Source organism: Salminus brasiliensis, chromosome 3 (genome assembly GCF_030463535.1).
Source record: "Salminus brasiliensis chromosome 3, fSalBra1.hap2, whole genome shotgun sequence".
NCBI lineage: Eukaryota > Metazoa > Chordata > Actinopteri > Characiformes > Bryconidae > Salminus > Salminus brasiliensis.
The window spans coordinates 49799371-49820345 of NC_132880.1; the positions used below are offsets into that span (position 1 = coordinate 49799371).

Consider the following 20975-nt stretch of genomic DNA (forward strand, 5'->3'; position numbering starts at 1 on the left):
GCTAGCAGCGTGATCGGGATCCGAACCAGCGACCCTCTGATCACAGTGTGGTGAATCTTATTGAAATGTTTGAAATTTCACTGACAAAAATGAGTCAGGAGTGAATTCCATCAGTATCTCCTCAGTGTCCCCACTGCTTGAGTCTGCATGCTCAGCCTCGCGTCCTCCTGTCCGCGCTCTGTGTTTTCTCTGTTTACTGTGTGTGAAATCAGACCGCTGACTGTGCTGATCTGATTCCTGACTCTCTCCTTTTCTCAGTAATGGTGTCACACTTCCTTTTTTTTTATTTTTTTTTAGGCCAAACCTCCTCCAGGACTGTAAGCTCCTCCCCCAGTACTGAGAGCCTGTCTGGTGGGCGGGACCATACCATGTCATCTCCACCTCTTCCTGTGTCCAGGGGGCGGGAGTCCAGCACATCCTCTCCGCCCCTCTCTGCCACTAAAAAAGACTCCTTCTTCAACATCAGCCGCTCGCGCTCACACAGCAAATCCATGGGCAAGAAGGACGTGGTGAGCAGCTCTGTTGGCTTTATTGGATGCTCAGGTTCCCCTGTGTTCAGTCTGTCGGTCAGGAGTTTATTTTCAGTAAACAGAGCTAGGACTATGCAGAGGATATTATAATATCTAATATATCATTTAAAAAATAGCTAGGCGATGTATCTGTCATGTAACAGCGTAGTCATACAGATTATTGTTGATTAACACCATTAAGCTTTTTAGTTGATTGACACTGTGTGTGTGTGTGTGTGTGTGTGTGTGTGTGTGTGTGTGTGTGTGTGTGTCTATGCAGGAAGAGTTGGAGGCCCAGGTTTCATTCCTGCAGGGGCAGATCAATGATCTGGAGGCGATGAGTAAATACTGTGCTAAGATGATGAACGTTCACATCGGTGAGTCAGACTGACTGTCAGTAACTCTGCTCATTCACAGATGCAGTCAAGACCACTTCAGTGAGAGTGATGAGTTTCTCTTTGTTCAACAGGTAAAATTCAGGACGTGATCCTGCAGGAACATCTGGAAAAGGAGGATGAGGTCCTGGTGTCACTTGCTGGACTCAAACAGGTGTGACCTTTATTCACTGTATATGAATCCTGGGTTGTGCTACTTGCCATCAGCAGCCGGAATCAGAGAGAGCACAGCTGGCTTTGCTCGCTCAGGGGGGTGGTTTGATGGCACTTGCTCCCCACATCAGTGTGATGTAGTGTGATGTGGGTAAGCACAGGCGTCTGTTAGCTGTTGTATTGGAGCTGGGGAGTTGGAAAAGAGGCGGTGGCTGGCTTTACATGTGAAGGAGAAAACGTGTGCTAGTCTTAACCCTCCTAGTTCTGGGGGCATTGCTAGTGATGGGGGGAGTTCATACAAACAGGGGATTTGATAAATAGTCTTTCAAATTGGGGAGGAAATGGGATAAAATTAAAAAAAAAGAAGAAGAAAGCTCATTTTAATTTTACAGTTAAATCTGTGCATATTGGGCAAAAAAATTAATCACAAGGATATCCACTGTAGCTAGGATGTCATGGCTGGGGGTCTCAGTAGGCCTACGTTGTGGGCTGAACTGAAAGGAGATGATTTGGTCATAAAGGCTATTAAGGCTATTTACTGGTTTTGCTAAATGAGTAAATGTGTGTGGATCAGTGTACATTAACATTAACTATAGCTGCAGGGTTTGAGAGATACTTGCACCTTCACACACACACACACACACACACACACTGTCACAGTCCTACAACTTAGGCCTTTCTAACCCTCCCCCCTAGCCATAACATCCTATCTGTGGTGGATACCTGTGTGTCCTCTTTTTTTGAAAACTAAAATACATGGTCATCCTAGCATTCGGATCAGATGATTCTTAAGATGATGATCAGCACACATTCAGCCAGGTGTGTCCAAACTATTGGCTGGTACTGTATCTTTAAACTTATGAACTGTGGTGTGACATCTGAAAGCCGTTATTTTCCTACTGCAGACTCCAACAGTAGTTTAGGAAAAATCTCCAATTAATAATTTTAATCCTGTTAAATTATCCATCAGTTAATTGTCATTTACATTTATGACATTTAGTATTTTTATAAGTTGTTTTTATCATTATTATTATTATTATTATTATTATTAGTCTTGCCTTCTGACCTCTTACAGTCTGAGACCAGTGTGAGGCTGTGAAGATTATTATTATTATTATTATTATTATTATTATACAACAGCTAACAGATGCTTGTGCTGACCAATACTAGGAGGAAGTGCCATCAGCCCACCCCTGAGAGAGCAAGTCCAGTTGTGCTCTCTCTGACTCTGGCTGCTGATGGCAAGCAGCATGACCTGGGATTCGATCCAGAGATCCTCAGATCATAGTGGCAGCACCTCACTGGACCACTTTTTAATTTTATATATATATATATATATATATATATATATATATATATATATATATATATATATATAGTTTTTTTTTTTTAAACCTGGAGAAATAACAGTTTATATTTAACTTATTTCTTAACTTATTTTCTGATACAGAAAAGTTTACATTTTTCATAAAATATCATCACATTGCATAACTTCAATGACAATGTTGTATCTTTGTAGATACAAGGTTTTTGTATGACAGTGACGATATCAATTTATTGGTGAAATCACACCAGCACTAATTGAGATGACCTCTCTGCTGGAGCTTTCGCATGTAGACCTGAACACACTCTCCCCGTTGTCTCTCCGCAGATCAAGGACATTCTAAAGGGAGCTCTGCGCTTCAACCAGAGCCAGCTGGAGGCCGAGGAGAACGAGGAGATCACCATAGCGGATGACCACTACTGTTCCACAGCCCAGCAGAGAGCTGAGCAGGAAGGCTTCACATCTCCTGCTGCTGATGCTGATACTGATGATGCTCAATTTGGTTCTCAGCTGGACCCCAGCCTCCTCTCGGAGCAGGAGAGAGACATGGAGAGCAAGACGGAGAAGCCGACACCAAGGGAGAGAGACCCTCCGACCAATTCACAGGTTAGAGAGGAATTACATACACATGACCGATACACGCTGGACATCCCAGTGACCTATTTAATACTCTTTACTCTATACGATGCATGTAAACGTATGTGGGTAACTGAGGCCCTGTCCATAGGTATCCATTTCCCTTCCTCCATTTCTGTAAATATTTGCGTCAGAACGTAAAGAGAGACCTCAAAACACAGAGGCCCTAAATTTATCCCAAATTACACACTGCTCCCTATCTAGTGTACACTTCAGGTCAGTGAAATTACAGATTGTAAATATAAATAGCCTTAAAAATGAGTATATATATATGTAGATATATAACAGAATTTACAATAATTTATATGTAGAAATCTGAAATCTAGTGCTATCTGCATGCAGACACTGGAGGTTTATGACTTATGTAGTTCACTATATAGGGAGTAAGGAGGTATTTGAGATTCAGCCAGACAACAACACTGAAATACTGAGTTTTCTTAAATCTCCTTGGAGAGCGAAACACCAAAACATCATTTCGGTATCTGGGGTCATGGAGCTTGCAGAAACTGTAAAGTCCCATATTGTCAACCATACACTTGCAGACCTGCAGTGCTGCATATTGAATATATGCAGATTGAGCATTGTGGTCTAACTCATTGACCACTATGAAAATTATGAATTTGACTTTCGTGCTCCAGAACATCATCAGGCAGGTCTTGTGGGGTGTACCCGGTACACAGTGGTCCGCACCTACCAAAAGTGCTTCAAGGAAGGACCCAATGTTAGGCAGGTTGTTTTAATGTTATGGCTTATTATTAAGACCTGCCCTGTTCTCTTCCGTTTCTCTTTCACTCTAGGCTGTTGAAGGCAGGAACTGGGACGACTACATCCTGGTCTCGCAGGATGGAGAACTGCAGCCGTCTGAGAGTGAGGAGCACGGAGCTCCTGTCGTCGCCCCTGCTTTCAAACCTGGGCGGCCTTTCATCAAGGCAGAGTTTCAGGATCCTCTCATGGGGACCGCCTCCGGCTCGTCCAGTCCCGACGATGGCAGTACTAACAGCAAAGACTCTGATTTTACCATCGTTAACCCGGCTGACATTTGAGTCCTGCTGCTCCGCCGTCACTCTGTCCTGTCTTTTGACCCTTCTTTGACCCCTCTAGAGGGGGGGATAAGCCACTCTGCTGGACTTTTGCACATATGAACTTGGGCTAACTGCCTTAAGAGCCTATATTGACCCCTTACGACCCCTTTACCCCAGACCCTATTCCGTAATCTGCCCCCTTGACTGTGTCCATATCTCCTGTATTAGACCTATATTCCAGATCGTACCTGGACTCGTCTATCTGTACAGCTGTATCTTCTTCTCGCTTGCCTTTGGCTTAGCTCTTTAATGACTGTACTGTAATTTACCTTGGGCCATCAAATCTGGACCCCACAGCTTACTTGATGGACCTTAATACCCCCCTTACCACCACCACCACCTCCTCCTATACACTGCACACCTATATCCTAATATAGTAAAGACTCACATGCACTCAGTGTGGGCTTAATTAGTGCTGTATTCTTCCTCAGTTTGCAGACCTTCCTCATCCTCCTCCTCTCTCTGACTCTTACTCTGATGAGGGCAGTGGTCTACACCTCATAAACTGCCACCGAAGAGGGAGGCCTTAATCCTCAGTGTGGACAGCTGCACCAATAACCCCTCTCTCTCTCTCTCTCTCTCTCTCTCTCCAGCATTGATTGTTTATTATCCAGTGCCTGAATACGTGCCCACTTATATCTCCACCAGGTTCCTGTGTTCTTCATCTTTTTTATTTTTTTTTTTTCTAAAGGATTTTAACTCACAGCAATTAATCAAATTTTTGTTTGTTTTTTTTTAATCAGTGACATGTGAACTCTGTATTCCACTAGGTCAGTTCCTGGTGTCCTTTATCTGATTTCTCTTGGTTCTCATGGTAGCTGTGAATGGCGCTGCACACGAGGGATGCTCTAATATTGGAATGATGATGATAATAATGATGATGATGATGATGATGATAACTCCAGATGAATAAAAAGGCATTATTGCTCTTGCCAAAGCCAGCCGTCAGTGCACTGTGCACACCTTCTTTATCAGTATGGTGCTGGACATGAGGAACTGATGTTTATGGATTTTTACGAGGGTAAAAAGACTCTTATTAAGAGTTAATGTCACTGTTGATATGAAAAAGTCCAAGTGCTTGGGATTTCCACAGCGTCTGAGCTCAGTTAAGTTGAGGAGAGCAGGTCCGTGTTCTGGATTTCCTGGAAGCATCTGAGTACAAAGGTGATTTTTAAGATAAGAAAGGACAAATAATGAACAATTAAGGTCTTTCTAACACTGTTTTTGGATGTTGGGTCTGGACCACCTGGAATTTCCGACCTTCTCACAAATAGCTTGATGGAAGCTGGTGACTGGACTTGGGTTGTGGTCAATAGAGAAGGTAGAGAAAGGTTTATTATCAAATATATATACAAACTTTCAGCTGTTTGCAGTAAACCAATCAAACGAGACTAATTTAAATATCTCAACACAACTAACAGAACTAACAGTCCTCATGGGCAGTGTCCTCCAGTTCACTGATATTCTTGGGTTTGCTGCTGCTGCAGCCACCTTCTCCAGATCTTCTCCCACCGAAGATCTTCTAGGGGTTCAAGTCAGGTCACCAGCCTGGCTTGGTTGACCAGCTTGGTCAAGATGGTCCTGCTTGTCATACTGGTGGACCAGCATGCTTTCATACACACACACACACACACACACACACACACACACACACACACACACACACACTATATGGACAAAAGTATTGGGACACCTGCAAATTCAACATCTCTTCTGACATCGATGGTATTTAAAAAAAAAAAAAAAGAGTCGATCCTGCTTCTGTTGGAGTACCTGGATTTTGGAGAAGGAGCATTGCTGTGAGGATTTGATTGCATTCAGCGATGAACACAGTTCCTCCACTGCTCAATAAAGATGGGGGGCTTTATTATACCCCTCTAGGGTGCCAATAGGTCCTATTCTATTGGCAGTACTTCTTCTCTACAGGGACTAGACAAGCTATTAAAATGGTTCAGAAAAAGTGGCTGAATGCATTCATTAGAAGGGGTGTCCATAAATATTTGGACATGTAGTGTACTTACTTTGGGGGTGCCTAGACTTCTGCACACCACCTTACCCTGCTCCTCTACCCTGCTCCTCTACCTGCAGCTCTACCTGCTCCTCTACCTGCTCCTCTACCTGCTCGTCTACCTGCTCCTCTACCTGCAGCTCTACCTGCAGCTCTACCTGCTGCTCTACCTGCACCTCTACCTGCTGCTCTACCTGCTCCTCTACCTGCAGCTCTACCTGCACCTCTACCTGCTCCTCTACCTGCACCTCTACCTGCTGCTCTACCTGCAGCTCTACCTGCACCTCTACCTGCTCCTCTACCTGCACCTCTACCTGCTCCTCTACCTGCAGCTCTACCTGCCCAATTAGCGCTGAGTGGGGGCGGGGCCGGACTGTGGTGGCAGCGCCGGACCGTGGTGGATGGAGAGTCTCCGCTGAAGCGGGAAGGGAATTCGGACAGATATTAATTTATTCAGATATTTTAGAGGTTTTAGACATGGTAAGTGAAACCAAGCACACCCTAATTCGTAGAAAATAAACCTCCACGGTCGTGGGTGACCCTATTTCTCTGTATATTCGCCCTAAAGAGGAAAGTTAGCTAGCTGGTTAGCTGGTTAGCTAGCGCTAGCTCCCCTGTTTACCGTTACCTCCATCAGGTCCCATGAAGCTCTCAACTTGCTTATATTGAGCTTATTCACCAATTCGACTAATATATTTCTCACCTACATTGTTCATAGTATTCTTAGTTTTTATTTTGGGCGATTTCAAATGGGATAAGTGTCTTAATTTGACCAAATTAACAAGTGATTAGTGTGAATCTTCACCGTGCCACGTTTTAGGGTTCGTTAGCGGTTGGTTAGCCGACTGCTCTCTCAGCCTGAGGGTCAATCTGGTTGTAAAACAGCATTAAAAGATAACGTTATACGTAAAAGTAACGTTTAATAACCAATAAATCTGCTGAAATTGACTCCTGGTGGGCTAGCTAGCTAGCTACTAGCTGTGTGGCTAACGAACAGCTCCTGAGGGCGTCAGCTAGCTAGCTAGCTATCTAGCTAAGCCCCCTAAATGTCCAAATATTTCTGGACACCCTCTCTAATCAATGCATTGAGATGTTATTGTAAGTTAGCTACACAATTCCCTGTAGAGAAGTAGCTAGCTATAGGCCAGAGGGGTAGCTAGCTAGCTAGATAGCTAACATCCTATGCTAATGCAATCAAATCCTCACAGCAATGCTTCTCCAAAATCTAGCAGAAAGCTGCCTTCTCTGGACAGTAGACACAGTTACTCCAACAGAAGCAGGATCAGCTCTTTTAATAGCCTTGATTTCAGAAGAAATGTTGAATGAGCAGGTGTCCCAATACTTTTGTCATTATATTGCATCTATGTACATTGCTTTTAACTGAAACCTTCAAAAAGGCCCAAAGTAATGGTCCTGAAGTCTCCCCAGTGTAAACACACCAGTGACTGGAATTGAATGCAGCTGGTGTTGATAAGTCTGCTGTTAGAAATGAAATCAGTGTTGATATGAAATATGTTATTGATCGTGGATTTATCGGAACAGGATATCCAGAAACAGCGCCATGGATTTCAGCCGTCAGCTCTGAAGCTGTCCAACGGGTTCATCTTACCGGAGGGCAAACTGACACCCAACACACTGTTTGTTGGGGGCATTGACATGAAGGTGAGCCTCTTCCTTCTGAAATTAAATGAAGATACAAAACCAGTGAATTTATGAACTGGTGCTGAACACACCTCCTCAAAACCTCTAAAGTATCGAGGTAGAAAATATTATTAGAGACTTAAAACATTCCCCCAATTTATTAAATTGTCCCCTATACATTGAAGGAATTATTTAATAATGAAGGAAATCATTTATGAAACTTAAAAAGGGTACAGTTTTTCATAAATTGAGGGGAAAATGGTTGTGAATGGTTTATTAAAATAAAGGACTTGTTTACTAAATTGGGGGGACGATTTACTACTACTTTAGTTTACTAAAATAATTTATTCAGTCTTGTTTTTTTAGTAAATTAAAAAAAAATTATTCATCCCAAGATTGAATAAATTATCTCAGTATCTTATAAAAGTGTTCCATCAATTTAATATTGTTAATTAAATTCATTCTGAGATTGAATAATTTATTCCATCAATTTAATATTGTTAATTAAATTCAATCCCAGATTGAATAATTTATTCAATCTTGGAACGAATTTAATTAACAATATTAAATTGATGGAACACTTTTATAAGATACTGGGAATTTATTGAATTAAGAAAATTAGTGATTTATTAAATGTAGGTAACAGTTTATTAAATCCAGGGATACATTTATTAAATCCAGGGATACATTTATTAAAATAAGGGAAAATTATTCATTTATTAAGATGGATTTGTTTATTTGACGGAGGGAAAAAATGATTAAAACAAGGGAAAAATGTAAGTCTAGATTTATTTATTTTTACTACTGTGATACTTCAGGGGCTCATGAATTCACATATTTTATTCACCCCATTTTTATTTGATAATACTTAAAGTATTACCTTGAGTTATTTAGGTCGTCACAGAATAATGCAAAATGTTTTCCTTAACAGTAAAACAATAAAACTTAATAAAACTGAGAAATAAAAGCAAATTTTCTTTAAAATGCTGTTGATGCCCCGTTAACTGATTATTGGTCAGAATAGCGTAGCTCCCATGTGGGACACTGGGGTTCAATTCCCAGTCTAGGTCACTATGCTGCGCTACACCAATAAGAGACCTTGGGCAAGACACTGGCTCACCTCTGTAATACCAGTAACCTTGTAAGTCGCTCTGGATAAGAGCATCTGCAAAATACCATAAATGTAAATTTAATAGCGTCTCTGTTGTTGCTATTCCGGACTCAGAATGCTGCTAACTACGCGGTATAACTTCAGTGAAGTGGGCAGGACAACACTGAAGAACCCAGAAGAACCCAGGAGCGAGAAACACTTAATTTCACATAATGCTGCTTTAAATAAGGAGAGTTAAAGTAAATACTGTGAGTGAGTGCTGAGTTTCCCCATGTTTAGGTGGAGGAAAACGAGATCCGGGACTTCTTTGCTAGATACGGTGCGGTGAAGGAGGTCAAAATCATCACCTACCGTGGAGGCATCTGCAAAGGGTGAGTGCAGACAGCTCTGGAAACATTGTTTTGTGGCAAAGCAGATCCACTCTATTGTCTGACATGTTTATAAATATGGTTTTAGGACCCCTACTGCTGTAATGTTTGTCATGGTTGTTTTTTTTGTCGTTTATTTCTGTAGGTATGGATTTGTTTACTTCAGCGAGGACGTTGACATCCAGACTATCGTTGAAGTAAGGTCACTTTTTAAAAAATATTTACACCATTTCTTCACAGTGGTGGTTTATCGCAGTCTGTGAAACCAGTGATAATTCAGTTACATATTTGGGTCAGGTATGCCTTATCTTGTCCTTGCAGCTCTTGTGTGTGACTGCATGTCTCTCTCTGTCACAGCAACAGATCACTTTTAAAGGAAAGAAACTGAAACTGGGCCCTGCCATCATGAAGGAACGGAGTTCTCGTGAGTCAGGTTTTCATTATTATTATTATTATTTACATTTTTATGTATTAGTGCATCAAAAAAGGTGGAATATTGAAGTTAATTTTTGCTCATAATTAAATTTCTAAAAGGTGAACTGTCCAATATTTTATATTAATTACATCTGTCAAGCCTTTTGATCGTCAAACAATTGATCAGATCAAACAGAAAATGTCCAACCTCTGACAAGTCCACCGATTTCCGCCAATTACTGCGTATGTGTGGCGTGGCATGGAGGCAATCAGCTGGTGCCGCTGCTGAGATGCTACTGAAGCCCAGGTTGCTTTGATGGTTCAGCTCGTCTGCATTGCTGGGTCGGGTGTTTCTCATCTCCCTCTTGACAGTACCCTATAGAATCAGGCGCAGTAACACCAATCATGGTCAACAAGCCATTTGGTAGGAGCTTTGGTACTGTGGGCCGGTGCTGAGTCCAATCTCCATAAAGCTCTTCAACAGATGGAAGCATGGAAGTGCTGTGAAATCCTGGAAAACTTGGTAAACACAGTGGACCAACACCAGCAGATGACCTGACACCTCAGACCATCACAGACTGGGGAAACCTCACACTGGACCCCTATATGAATCTCCACTCTTCCTTTGGAGAGCTTTGGAAAGATACGAGCTGTACAGCACTAGGATGTTTTTGTTTACCAACAGACTGGCTGCCTTTCTCTATGTGAATGTCATGTAGCATGTGATCTACTGTGTCTCGATATGCCTTTAATGTAATGTAGTACTGTCAGAATGCTGCATTAGAGGGGTGTTGAGGAATTGAACATGGTGCCGGCGCTGGTGTGCATGCCTCCATTACAAACAGTGGATTAAAAAGTTTGGATACGACAACTTTCAAACTCAGCGTTAGGTAATCTAATGTAATCTACCGTTCTCTTCTTCCCTCCCTGTCTGCCTTATTTATTTATTTATTTATTATCTTCCTCTTGTCGGGTCCTTGGATATGGAAAGATTTTGAGCGTCATCAAGTTTCCGCCTCCATCGTTTCAAATTATAAGCCGTCTGCAAAGTTTTGCAGCTGCAGCAGTAATTCTGCAGTGGCGGGCTGCTGACCTTGCCCTTTCTTATGAAATTAGACGACACTGTTGTTACACACATTATTTTTTATGAAAATCCTGCTAAAAAAAAAAAAGAAAAAGCACAGCTTGAACTAAACTCAGAGCAGCAACTTCCAGAGGGCGCGAGAACCTCTTCTCTGATTGGTTATTGTCGCCTTGTCTCACTGCTCACTTGTGTAAAATAGAGCAAAGAGCAAATTACTCGCTGTCGCAGTCGGTGTTGCGGCCTCTCATTAAAAATGAATGACTTCTGGTCTGGTCGCTGTTGTTGCTGATGCTGTCCTCGCAGTGTTGGAACAGGAAGTACACACCAAATTGACAGCTTTAGCTGTTAATAATTTAAGTGACTGATGAACAAGGCTGTAAACAAGACCACAGCAGCACTACGAAACCGCTCCAGAAGTGACCGAAACCAGAAGCAAGAGAAAAGGTTGGTTAACTGAGTAGAATCATGTCTAAGAAGTTTCTCTACGCCATTGCATGATCCGCCGTACCTTTTTTTTTTTTGTCCCCTAGAAGGCGCTGATTGATTGATTGTATCAGTCTCTCACGCTATATGGACAAAAGTATTGGGACACCTGCTCATTTATTGTTTCTTCTGAAATCACAGGCATTGAAAAGAGTTTGTCTTGCTCGTGTTGGAGGAACTGTCTCTACTGTCCAGAGAGGAAGACTTTCTACTACATTTTGGAGGAGCATTGCTGTGTGGATTTGATTGCATTCAGCAGCAAGGGCGGTAGTGAGGTCAGGATGTTGGAGCATGATGATCACCACCATGATGATCGCATCATCCCCAACTCATCCCTGTAGCAATGGATGGGACGCTGTCGTTCCAGAGAGCTCAGCTCCTCAATGCTCTGGGGCTTCATACCCCTCTAGCCCACGCCTGGCATTATCAGGCAGCATGGAGCCAATAGGGTCATGATGTTTATTTGCTCCAGAGAGTCCTATTCTATTGGCAGTACTTTTCTACAGGGACTAAACTTGAACTTAAAGTTGCCGAATCCATTCTTTAAAAGCGGTGTCCACAAACATTTGGACATAGTGTCTTGTGCTGAGCCTGGGATATGTTCAGCACCCTGCAGTGGTCCATAGTGTTTGCAAAAAGTCTGAATCCTGGTCTACACTCTTTTCTTGAGGGTCTGTCGATTTCCTCACCTGTGCCATGTGCTTAGTTTGTGTAAAATGTAGTTGATTCATTATTCTTTCTCATTTGCATATGTTCTGATAATCCAGGTTCTGTCCAGTCCCCTTTGATTGGTCCATCTCAGTGGGTAGGCCCCTCCCCGTACATATATTGCACCTGCTGCAGTCCTGGCCTGGCCCCTCCCTCACCTGTTCTCAGTGGAGGTAGTCAGTATCTACAGGTAAATATGTTGTTATGCCATGCACACTGCACTAGCAACATAACCTTGAGACCAACAAGATCCTAGTGGTTGTCTTACATTACCTACATTTGCATACTTTTAATTAGGGCTGGGCGATTAAGGTAAAATATTATATTTAAAAAATATATATTTAAAGACATTTTAACAATGTGATACATGGGATTGCAGAAACAATGCATTGGTAGGTACAGATTCTTAAAAGCTGCTGTTCAGAGACTCTCAGACTGAGGACAGTGATTTATATTCAATATCTGCTGAACTTCATCTAATTAAACCAGTCTAATTACACTGTTTGTAATGACGCCTGCTGTTGATCAGTGTTTATTAAGCACTACCAATATCCTTGAAATGCTTAAATATATTGTGAAGCAAATATATATATAAATATAATATATTTATTATATATATTTGTAATATTTTGTATATATAATATATTTATATTATATAAATATATAATATAAATATTAAACAGTTATGACAATACAATAAAATACTGTCATATTGCCCAGCTCTACTTTTAATGGTTGAATATTGTATTTCAACGAAAGCACTGCGATGTAATCCGAGTTATCAGAGTTTCAGTAGCCTCATTACAATTTAATTATCATACTAAAATATTTTCAAGATGCAGCTGTGCGCCCTTTTTCTTAGATCCTTATATTCAGATGTTAAATTAGTAAAATGTCTAGTTTTACAACAATGACATTTATATATTATTAAAGAGGAATTAATTAAATGAAATGTAAGTAATACTGCAGTGATCTTAGCAGTGCTGAGGTAGATGGAATACTTCACTGCATGTTTTTCCTTTCCTAGCCATATTCTTACTCCGGCTTTCCAGGAGTAATGATCCCACAGGTGCCGATGAACTACACACAGTCAGCCTACGCATACCCGGTAAACACTCCCTCTGTGTACATGTATAATGTTGTATATGAATCCTGTGAGTGCGTTAGACTCCAGTGTGTTTCAGTCAGTATATTCAGTCTTTGAAGTACACTAGGTCCAAATGTTTGTGGACACCCCTTATAAAAAATGCATTAAGCTACTTTAGGTTGCACCCATTGCTGACACAGATTTGCAAATGCACACACCCAGCTTGTACTTTCTGAAGAATAGAACTCTCTAGAGAAGATAGACATGACCCTATTGGCTCCATGCTGCCTAATGCCAGACGTGAGCTAGAGGGGTATAAAGCCCCCCAGAATTGAGCTGTGGAGCAGTGGAAGAACTGTTCTCTGGAATGATGGTGGAGGAGCTCCATCCAGTACTTTTGCGATGAGTTGGGGAGGTGATCATCCAACATTCTGGCCTCTCTAACGCTCTTGTTGCCGAATGCAATTAAATGCTCAGCAGTAGAGACAGTTACTCCAAAAGAAGCCAGATCAAATATCCCTTAATTTCAGAAGAACAAATTGAATGAGCCGATGTCCCAATACTTTTGTCAATAAAGTGTATGTATCGCTGGTGGAGAACATCGCCATCTGTAATTCTCATTGCATGACTCAACAGCTGGAATGAGGAAACGGCAGAGATGCATATTCAAATCTTCAGCAGTTCTCAGTTTTTTAGTCAGTCACACGTTTAAGGCTGCGTCAGACAGCTGTGTGAGGCTGTTTACATAAGCACGGGTTGAGAAAGCTTTTCCATGGTGTTCATTTAACATTGAATTATGGACCTTGTGGTGTATAAGGAAACCAGGTCAATTTAACCACTTTTGAGCTAGTCCACCTGTTCTGTAATGTGGCCAGCAGTAAATCTACGGACTTGCAAAAGTTACCTGATAATAGCAGTCAGCACAATATATTGACAAAAGTAATGGGACATCTGTTACTTATTTGTGCTTCCAAAATTAAGGGTACTTGAATTTATCCTGCTTTTTTAGTAACTATCTCTACTGTCCAGGGAAGAAGGCTTTCTTAGATTGTGGAGCATTGCTGTGAGGATTTGATTGTATTCAACTCCCCAACTACCCTCTAGTTCACGCCTGGCGTTAGGCAGCATGGTGGTTCATGTTTATTTATCTGCTCCAGAGAGTCCTATTCTATTGGCAGTTTTTCTCTAAAGGGACTAGACAAGCTGTTTGTGTACATTTGCACATCTGTGTCAGCAGTCAGTGCGGCATAAAGTAGCTGAATGCATTCATTAGAAGGGGTGTCCACAAATATTTGGGCATATTGTGTAGCTCTGTAGTTTATTGAAGCTCGGTCATGCTAAAAAATGGTCTGTGTTGGCAAATAACTTTTGTGTTTTTTGTGGTAGTATCCCGTACCACAGTGGTGTGGTGACCAGAGGACAAGACTTATCAATCAGGTTAGTCGCCTGCCTCCTTTTTCAGTATTATATTTAAGGCAGTGGGAGGGATGTGATGAGTGTTTAGTATAAGGTTGCACTGCTTCTCCTCACTGGGGGTCCACTGGGGGTCTACTGGGGGTTCCCCGGCAAGCACACCCTTTATAATATGAAGAGTCATTGGGCAAACGCCCGATGCTACATTTGACTGCCTCTTTAACATGAGTCACTCCAAAAGCCGTAAACGTAAATGACTGATCTAGAGCTGAGTTCACAAAAGCTTTCCTTAAAGAAACTTAAACACACAGTTTTGTAAGAATTGTAGAAATGCAATTCTCGGGGTCCCGAGAGCTTCAGCAGACTAAGGCACTGTCACTGTGATCAGAGGGTCGCTGGTTCGAATCCCGGTCACACTGCCAGCCATTGGCAGCCGAGGCCCAGACAGAGCACAGTTGGCCTTGCTCTCTCCCCACATTACTAGGTACGAATTGGGTAATTGGCCATCCAAATTGGGGAGAAAATGGGGGGAGGGAATAGAAATAAAAATTTTAGAAAAAAAGCAGTTCTCTTTTTTTAAGATTTTCACATTCTCTTGAAGTCTTGATTTTATTATTATTATTTTTTAAATTTTCTTACATCGTAAATGACGCAAGACACTTTATTTTACATTATCCAGTTAAGTCCATAAAGTGGAGGAAAACAGTCAAACGAAGTGTCAGTAGTTTATTAGGCAAGAGCTAGAAGTGACAGAAGGAAAATAGCCAACAGAAAAAAACTTGAAAAACGTAATTCAATTCTTTTTTATTCATATAGTTTGTTTTATAATGGATGTTTTCATAAAGCAGCTTTACAAAGTTTCAAGTCTGTGCCTCTCTTGAACAGGCCAATGGTAATAACTGTGCTCTGACATCAGAAAATCATAATTATCCTTGTGTAGAAACTTACAGTCCTTTAAGGACACTGGTCCGCATTTACCTGCTATTCTTAATAAGACATTTTCTCCTAAAACCCCACTTGCGTGTTTTGGATCCATCATCAAAAGAGTAGATCTCTGAACAGTTCTGCACTCTAAAAACACCATGAGCATCTGAACTAGACGTTTTCTTACAAAGATATTGGTGAATGAGGAACCTCCAATTTTAATCCCGTTAAATTAGACGTTCATTCTGAAATCCAGCTTTTTTAACTGGTCATTTTAGAGACTGACCTCATGACATCTGACGGCCTCAGTCCAGTGTGAAGCTTCAGAACATATATTTCTTAAAGAATACCAATTCTTAAGACACAAGGGCCAGAGCTCGGTTAGAGCTCAGGGCTGCTGATGACAGGGTTGTGGGTTCGATACCCGGGCTCTCTGCTTCCAGGGCGCTGCAGCAATGGCTGTCACTGTGTGTGTGTGTTTGATTGATTACTAGTGTGTTTGAGTGTGTGTTCACTGCATGATGGGTTAAAGGCGGAAGCCAAATTTCATGTGTCTAAAACTAATGATAAAAATGTCTTGTCTTCTCCTTAAGAAAAATGTCTCATTCTTTGAAGACTTTTTTTGTATTGAAATCTATGAAGAATTTCTTTCTTTAGAAGCTTTTATAAATCTGCTCCCTGATGCTGAATAGTGATGCTTCAGTAAGTTATTTATGCGTCGACCAGCTGCAGCCTTTTATAAAATTTCCTATTTGAGATTTGTTGTGTTTTGTTTTTAGGGAGATAGAGTTCGTGTTGAGGTTATAACCTGACCAGATCAGTCCCAAATTACTCGACCCCATTCAGTTTGTTACTCTTTCTTGCATTCATTAACCTATTAAAACGCTGCAGCTCGAATACGGGCTACAAATCAGTCACTGTGAATATCTAGCAGTATATCTGAAGCATTACAGGTCCAATATAAGCAACCAAGATACCACTTTAAAGCTTAGAATCTCTGCTTTTCATTGATTGTGCCATTTTATCTTTAGTTTATTTCAGAAAATACATATTTCGATCGTAAAATACCTTGCCTGAAAAACTTTTATGAAAAAGAAAAGTTAGGTACAGTATGCATATTCATATTTGTCTCACCATGTGGTTTGCACAGTCCTACACCATTAGAGGGCAGTGCTGGGTTGCAGCTGTGGGTTGAGACTGAGGCTATGGCTTGATCAGATACACACACACACACACACACACAAACAGCATAGAGAATAATGTGTAGAGTAGTGGAACAGTATAGAAGGTAGTGTATCTTGTGCTGTATCTAACACCTGATGTCTGTGTGTTGCAGAACTATGTGGACTGTGGGGTTCAGACTTTGCTGACTCTTCTATAATCTTTCACTGTTTCAGGTGTGGACTGTTTTTCTGGTAAGAATCTTCCTGATCTTACCTTTTTGTACTATTTTTTACACGTTTATAGCTTACAAAGTAATAAATAATTGAAATTTTATTTAATTTATCCCCTGCAAGATGTCCTGCCAAAATTATGTGGACCCCTGAACTTCACAGTGATATATGCTACTAAAACTCTCATTCCAAAACCATTACGTTAATACAGGGCTTGTCAGATGCATAGAGACTGAGCTCTGGTTTAAAAAAAAAATAGCCTACCCCTGTCCTTCAGTAGGAAGAGCCAGTTAGCTTGTTGGTAAATGTGTGGAGCTATTGATGCACTTCTCGCATCGTTAGGCAGTCGACCCTTGACTCTCGCCAACCAAGTTAGATTCAAATAGAGAGAACTGTGGACAGAAATATTGGGACACCTGCTCATTCATTGTTTCCTCTGTAATCGAAGGTAATAAATTAAATTATCCTGCTTTCGTTGAAATAGCTAGTACTATTGTCCAGGTAGGAAGGCTTTCTGCTAAATCTTGCAGCATTCGTGAGGTCAGGATGTTGGATGATCACCACCCCACCTCACCCCTACCTCATCCCAAAAGTAATCCAGAGAACACAGCTCTTCCACTGCTCCACAGCTGATCTTGAGTGACAAGTCTGTGAGCTACCACACCATGTGGAAGGCTGGGGTTCGATTCCAGGTCTGGGTGACTGACTGACTGACTGTGCTGCACTACACCAACAAGAGTCCCTGGGCAAAACTCATTTTCATTAGATTTGCCTCAGACAGAAAGTAGCCTACTCAATTTTACACACTCTTACTTGCATGTGAAGATAATCAGGCAACTTTTATTGACCGTTAGTTAGTCTGGCTGCACTGTGGTAGTGTTGCTGCTGTAGGGAGGCTGAGCAGCAGCTGGAGCAGCTACAGGACGAGGAGAAATTACAGGGCAATTTACTGAGAAAAGCTTGAGTAGCGTCACAATCCTGTAAAAATCAATCCCTTCTAAGAACGCTTTAAAGGTAAGGCTTTCATTCTTACACAGCTCACAGGTTTGTTTGTGTGTTCAACACTTTCTGTGCTTTTAAACTCTATGTTGTCCCCTTTTATTTGGACCCTCAAGAGGAATGTGAAGAGCTCTCGTTTCTGTTGAGTAGAGGCTCAGACACCTGCTGAGGCTGTGCTTATACAAAGTTCCTATTACACAAAACTCTGTTACACACACATTTCTGTGAAAAAAGGGTCTTTTGCTTCTTTCCAATGACTTAATCATAAAATGATGTAGATAAAAAATCATCAAAGTAGAGTTGATGAGTCAAGTCATGTTGGTTCTCTTCAGAAAATTAGAAAACATGTTTGGAGAACGAGGCCAAATATCCAACTTTTAGACATGAATTCTGTAATTCTGCTGTTTTGGTCTGCTGGTCATTTTTACCGAAACGTCAACAACATTGACACTACTTTTAAAGCAGGACTATGGAAAATTGGTATTTCTTGCTCCTGGGCTCACCCTACAGTCAATAAGAGTAATTTACACTTTGATCCACTATTAACAGCATGTTTTTATGGGCGACTTGAGAGATATCGAACCACAAATGGGTAGAAAAGCGTGTGGACTGAGGCTGTACAGTAATATTTCCACAGATTACATAATTGAACAGTTCTCACAAGCCTTATTCTACCCACTTTTCTTTAGAGATTCAGCATTTGCAGGTACTTAACAAAAAATCTAAAAACAGTAGGTGGGTAAATTAAACGTTAATCTATTACACAAAGCTCAGTTACACACACATTTCTGTGAAAAAAAGTCATTTTAACTTCTTTCCAATTACTTAATAATAAAATTATGTAGATAAAAAAACTGAGATTAGAGTTGGTGAGTTAAGTCTAAACTTAGAGGTATCTTTGAATTTTTAGCCTACTCAGACTAGCTGAGGTTATTCTTGAGTAAGTCGCTCTGACAAGAGCGTCTGCTAAATGCCCTAAATGTAAATGTAAGTCATGTTGGTTCTCTTCAGAAAATCAGAAAGCGTGTTTTGGAGAATGAGACCAAATATCCAACTTTTAGACATGAATTCTGTAATTCTGCTGTTTTAACTGGTCATTTTAGAGACTGACCTCAGGACCTCTGACAGCCTCAACCCAGTGTGACTCATCGTAGGGTTCAGAACATGTGTTTTTTTAAGAATACCAATTCTCCTTAAGACAAAAGAACATTCACAAGAAGCTTTTTGGAGAATAACTTGCTCATATTCGCGTGTAAAAGCACTGTGTCTGTGCAGAATGTTCTTCTTAAGAAACTTTTGTGAATCTGCTCCCTGAAGCTGATGTTGGTGTTTCAGTAAGTTACTTTGACTGGTTTCTGATTCTGAGGTTCTGAGTGGTTTGTTTTCAGGTGAGGTTATTATAACCTGACCGGATCAGTCCATTCTTACACAGCTGACAGGTTTGTTTGTGTGTTCAGCAGCTTTCTGTGCTTTTAACTGTGTGCTGCCCCCTTTTATTTGGACCCTCAAGAATGTGAGGAGCTCTTATTTCTGTTCTTCTATTGAAAACATTTTTGGAGTTGAATCACTATCATAAGCGGAAAAGTGTTTTATTGTGGTAATAGGTAGTAGTAGCAAGAACCTCCCGAAAAACAGCCTTTACTTAAGCCAGACACGACAATGTGTTGGTGTGATTTTTTTTTTTTTTACCAGTGACTTTAGCTTTGTATGAAATGTGTTTGTAGCTTTAAATTGTTTAGGTTTCAGGTGTCTTCTTGTTCAAAGAGAGAGAGAAGCCAGGGGCTGGATTCACAACAGTGTTTTGATTAGTGGTGTCTATTAAAAATCTTAATCACGTTAATCACAGCAATATTCTGTGATTAATTATGATGATTAAGCACAAGTTAAAATGCTAGCTAGCACATCCTTGAATTTTCAGGCAGTTTTTGAGTCTCTACCTGCACACATACAAACCTACATGTTTACATCCAGCGGTAAACTTTAATAAACTATAACATTTTGGTATTAACAGTTGGCATTTCTTGCTCCTGGGCTCCCCCTACAGTCAAAGTGTAGTTTGCGCTTCAAGCCACCACTAAACAGCTTGTTTTTATTGACAACCTGAAAGATATCGAACCACTAATAGAGATAAAGGAGCACGTAGACTGAATAATACTACTACATATCACACGAATTTGGCTCAGATTACGCTGTGCAGTTCTCTTGAGATACTTTTGTCTTAACAAAAATCCTAAAAACAATTGGTGCCCTTAAAAATAAATCTTAAATGTTTTCTTAACCTTTTGTGGACCTCACACTGGTGTCTGATTTTTTTTTTCTTTCCATGTAAAGCTGCTGTTTTTCTGTTACTGCAACTAAATATTGAGCTTGCACAAATAAAATCAGTTTACACGGATCAGTCATAACATTAGTGCCACCTGCCTAATCTTGGGTAGGTCCCCCTTGTGCCACCACAACAGATCTGATCATTCAAGGCATGGACTCCCCAATATGAGACCTCTGAAGGTGTCCTGCTGTGGTCTTTGGGACCAAGACTAACGTTAGCAGCAGATCCTTTAACAAGTCCTGTAAGTTGTGAGGTGGGCAAGACCTGCATGAGCATCAGTGAGTCTTGGGTCCTCATGCCCTGTTGCCAGATCACTGGTTGGTAGGTAGGTACTGACCACTGCATACCGGGAGAGAACCCCCCACAAGACCTGCCTGCTGATGTTCTGGAGATGTTCTGACCCAGTCATTATCTAGAACATCACAGTCTGGTTCTTGTCAAAGTGTCTCAGATTCTTACGTTTGTCCATTTTTCCTGCTTCATCACCTTCATCATCTTCAAGAACTGACTGTTCACTCACTGCCTAATATGTAGATCCACCCCCTACGAATGTAATGGCTGATTATTTTGTTAACTTGGAGGAAGCTGCTTTTGTTGTAAAGACCAAAACTTCTTAGCTTTGTTGTTGATTTTTAAGTTTTGTTTCTTTTTTTCCCTCAATTCAGTCTTTGATCACGCTCTTCTGTTCTGTTTGATCTCAGGGTCAAGTCCCATCGAACCAGAGGCTGGCTTCATGATGGAAATGGCAGAAATTTGAGAGAAAATCTTCTCAGGATTCTACCTCTGGTGAACTTTCAGTGTGTGTGTGTGTTTTCAGACTCAACAAAAGAACGAAAAGAAAAATTAAATAACCCTCTCGCTGGATGATGTGGCAGTTTGACAGCAGATCAGCTAGAATCATGGTCATGTGGTCACA

The 20975-nt window shown here is 41.0% G+C and overlaps 2 protein-coding genes across 5 annotated transcripts in view; both read left to right on the top strand.

Annotated features, from left to right (window-relative positions):
• The window catches only part of tbc1d5 (TBC1 domain family, member 5), a 34342-nt gene extending 29302 nt beyond the window's left edge, over positions 1–5040 (top strand). For all 4 annotated transcript variants that reach the window (XM_072676474.1, XM_072676478.1, XM_072676476.1 and 1 more), the window contains exons 20-24: positions 298–509; positions 790–886; positions 979–1058; positions 2709–2987; positions 3815–5040. In XM_072676474.1, coding sequence (XP_072532575.1) covers positions 298–509; positions 790–886; positions 979–1058; positions 2709–2987; positions 3815–4060 — 914 coding nt within the window. In that variant the 3' untranslated portion in view covers positions 4061–5040. The remainder of the gene's footprint in view (positions 1–297; positions 510–789; positions 887–978; positions 1059–2708; positions 2988–3814) is intronic.
• A 2579-nt stretch (positions 5041–7619) lies between these two features.
• Positions 7620–20773, top strand: dazl (deleted in azoospermia-like). Its single transcript, XM_072674476.1, has 9 exons — positions 7620–7769; positions 9139–9230; positions 9373–9424; positions 9585–9651; positions 11976–12106; positions 12944–13024; positions 14390–14440; positions 16677–16737; positions 20761–20773. The coding sequence occupies exons 1-8, from the start codon at positions 7620–7622 to the stop codon at positions 16719–16721; spliced, it is 669 nt and encodes a 222-aa protein (XP_072530577.1). The 3' UTR covers positions 16722–16737; positions 20761–20773.
• The last annotated feature ends 202 nt before the right edge of the window (positions 20774–20975 follow it).

Coding starts and splice junctions, on each gene's coding strand:
- dazl (XM_072674476.1), top strand. CDS start 7,620: ATGTTATTGATCGTGGATTTATCGGAACAGGATATCCAGAAACAGCGC. Junction 13,025..14,389: donor AGTCAGCCTACGCATACCCG/GTAAACACTCCC, acceptor TTTTTGTGGTAG/TATCCCGTACCACAGTGGTG. Junction 14,441..16,676: donor GGACAAGACTTATCAATCAG/GTTAGTCGCCTG, acceptor TGTGTGTTGCAG/AACTATGTGGACTGTGGGGT.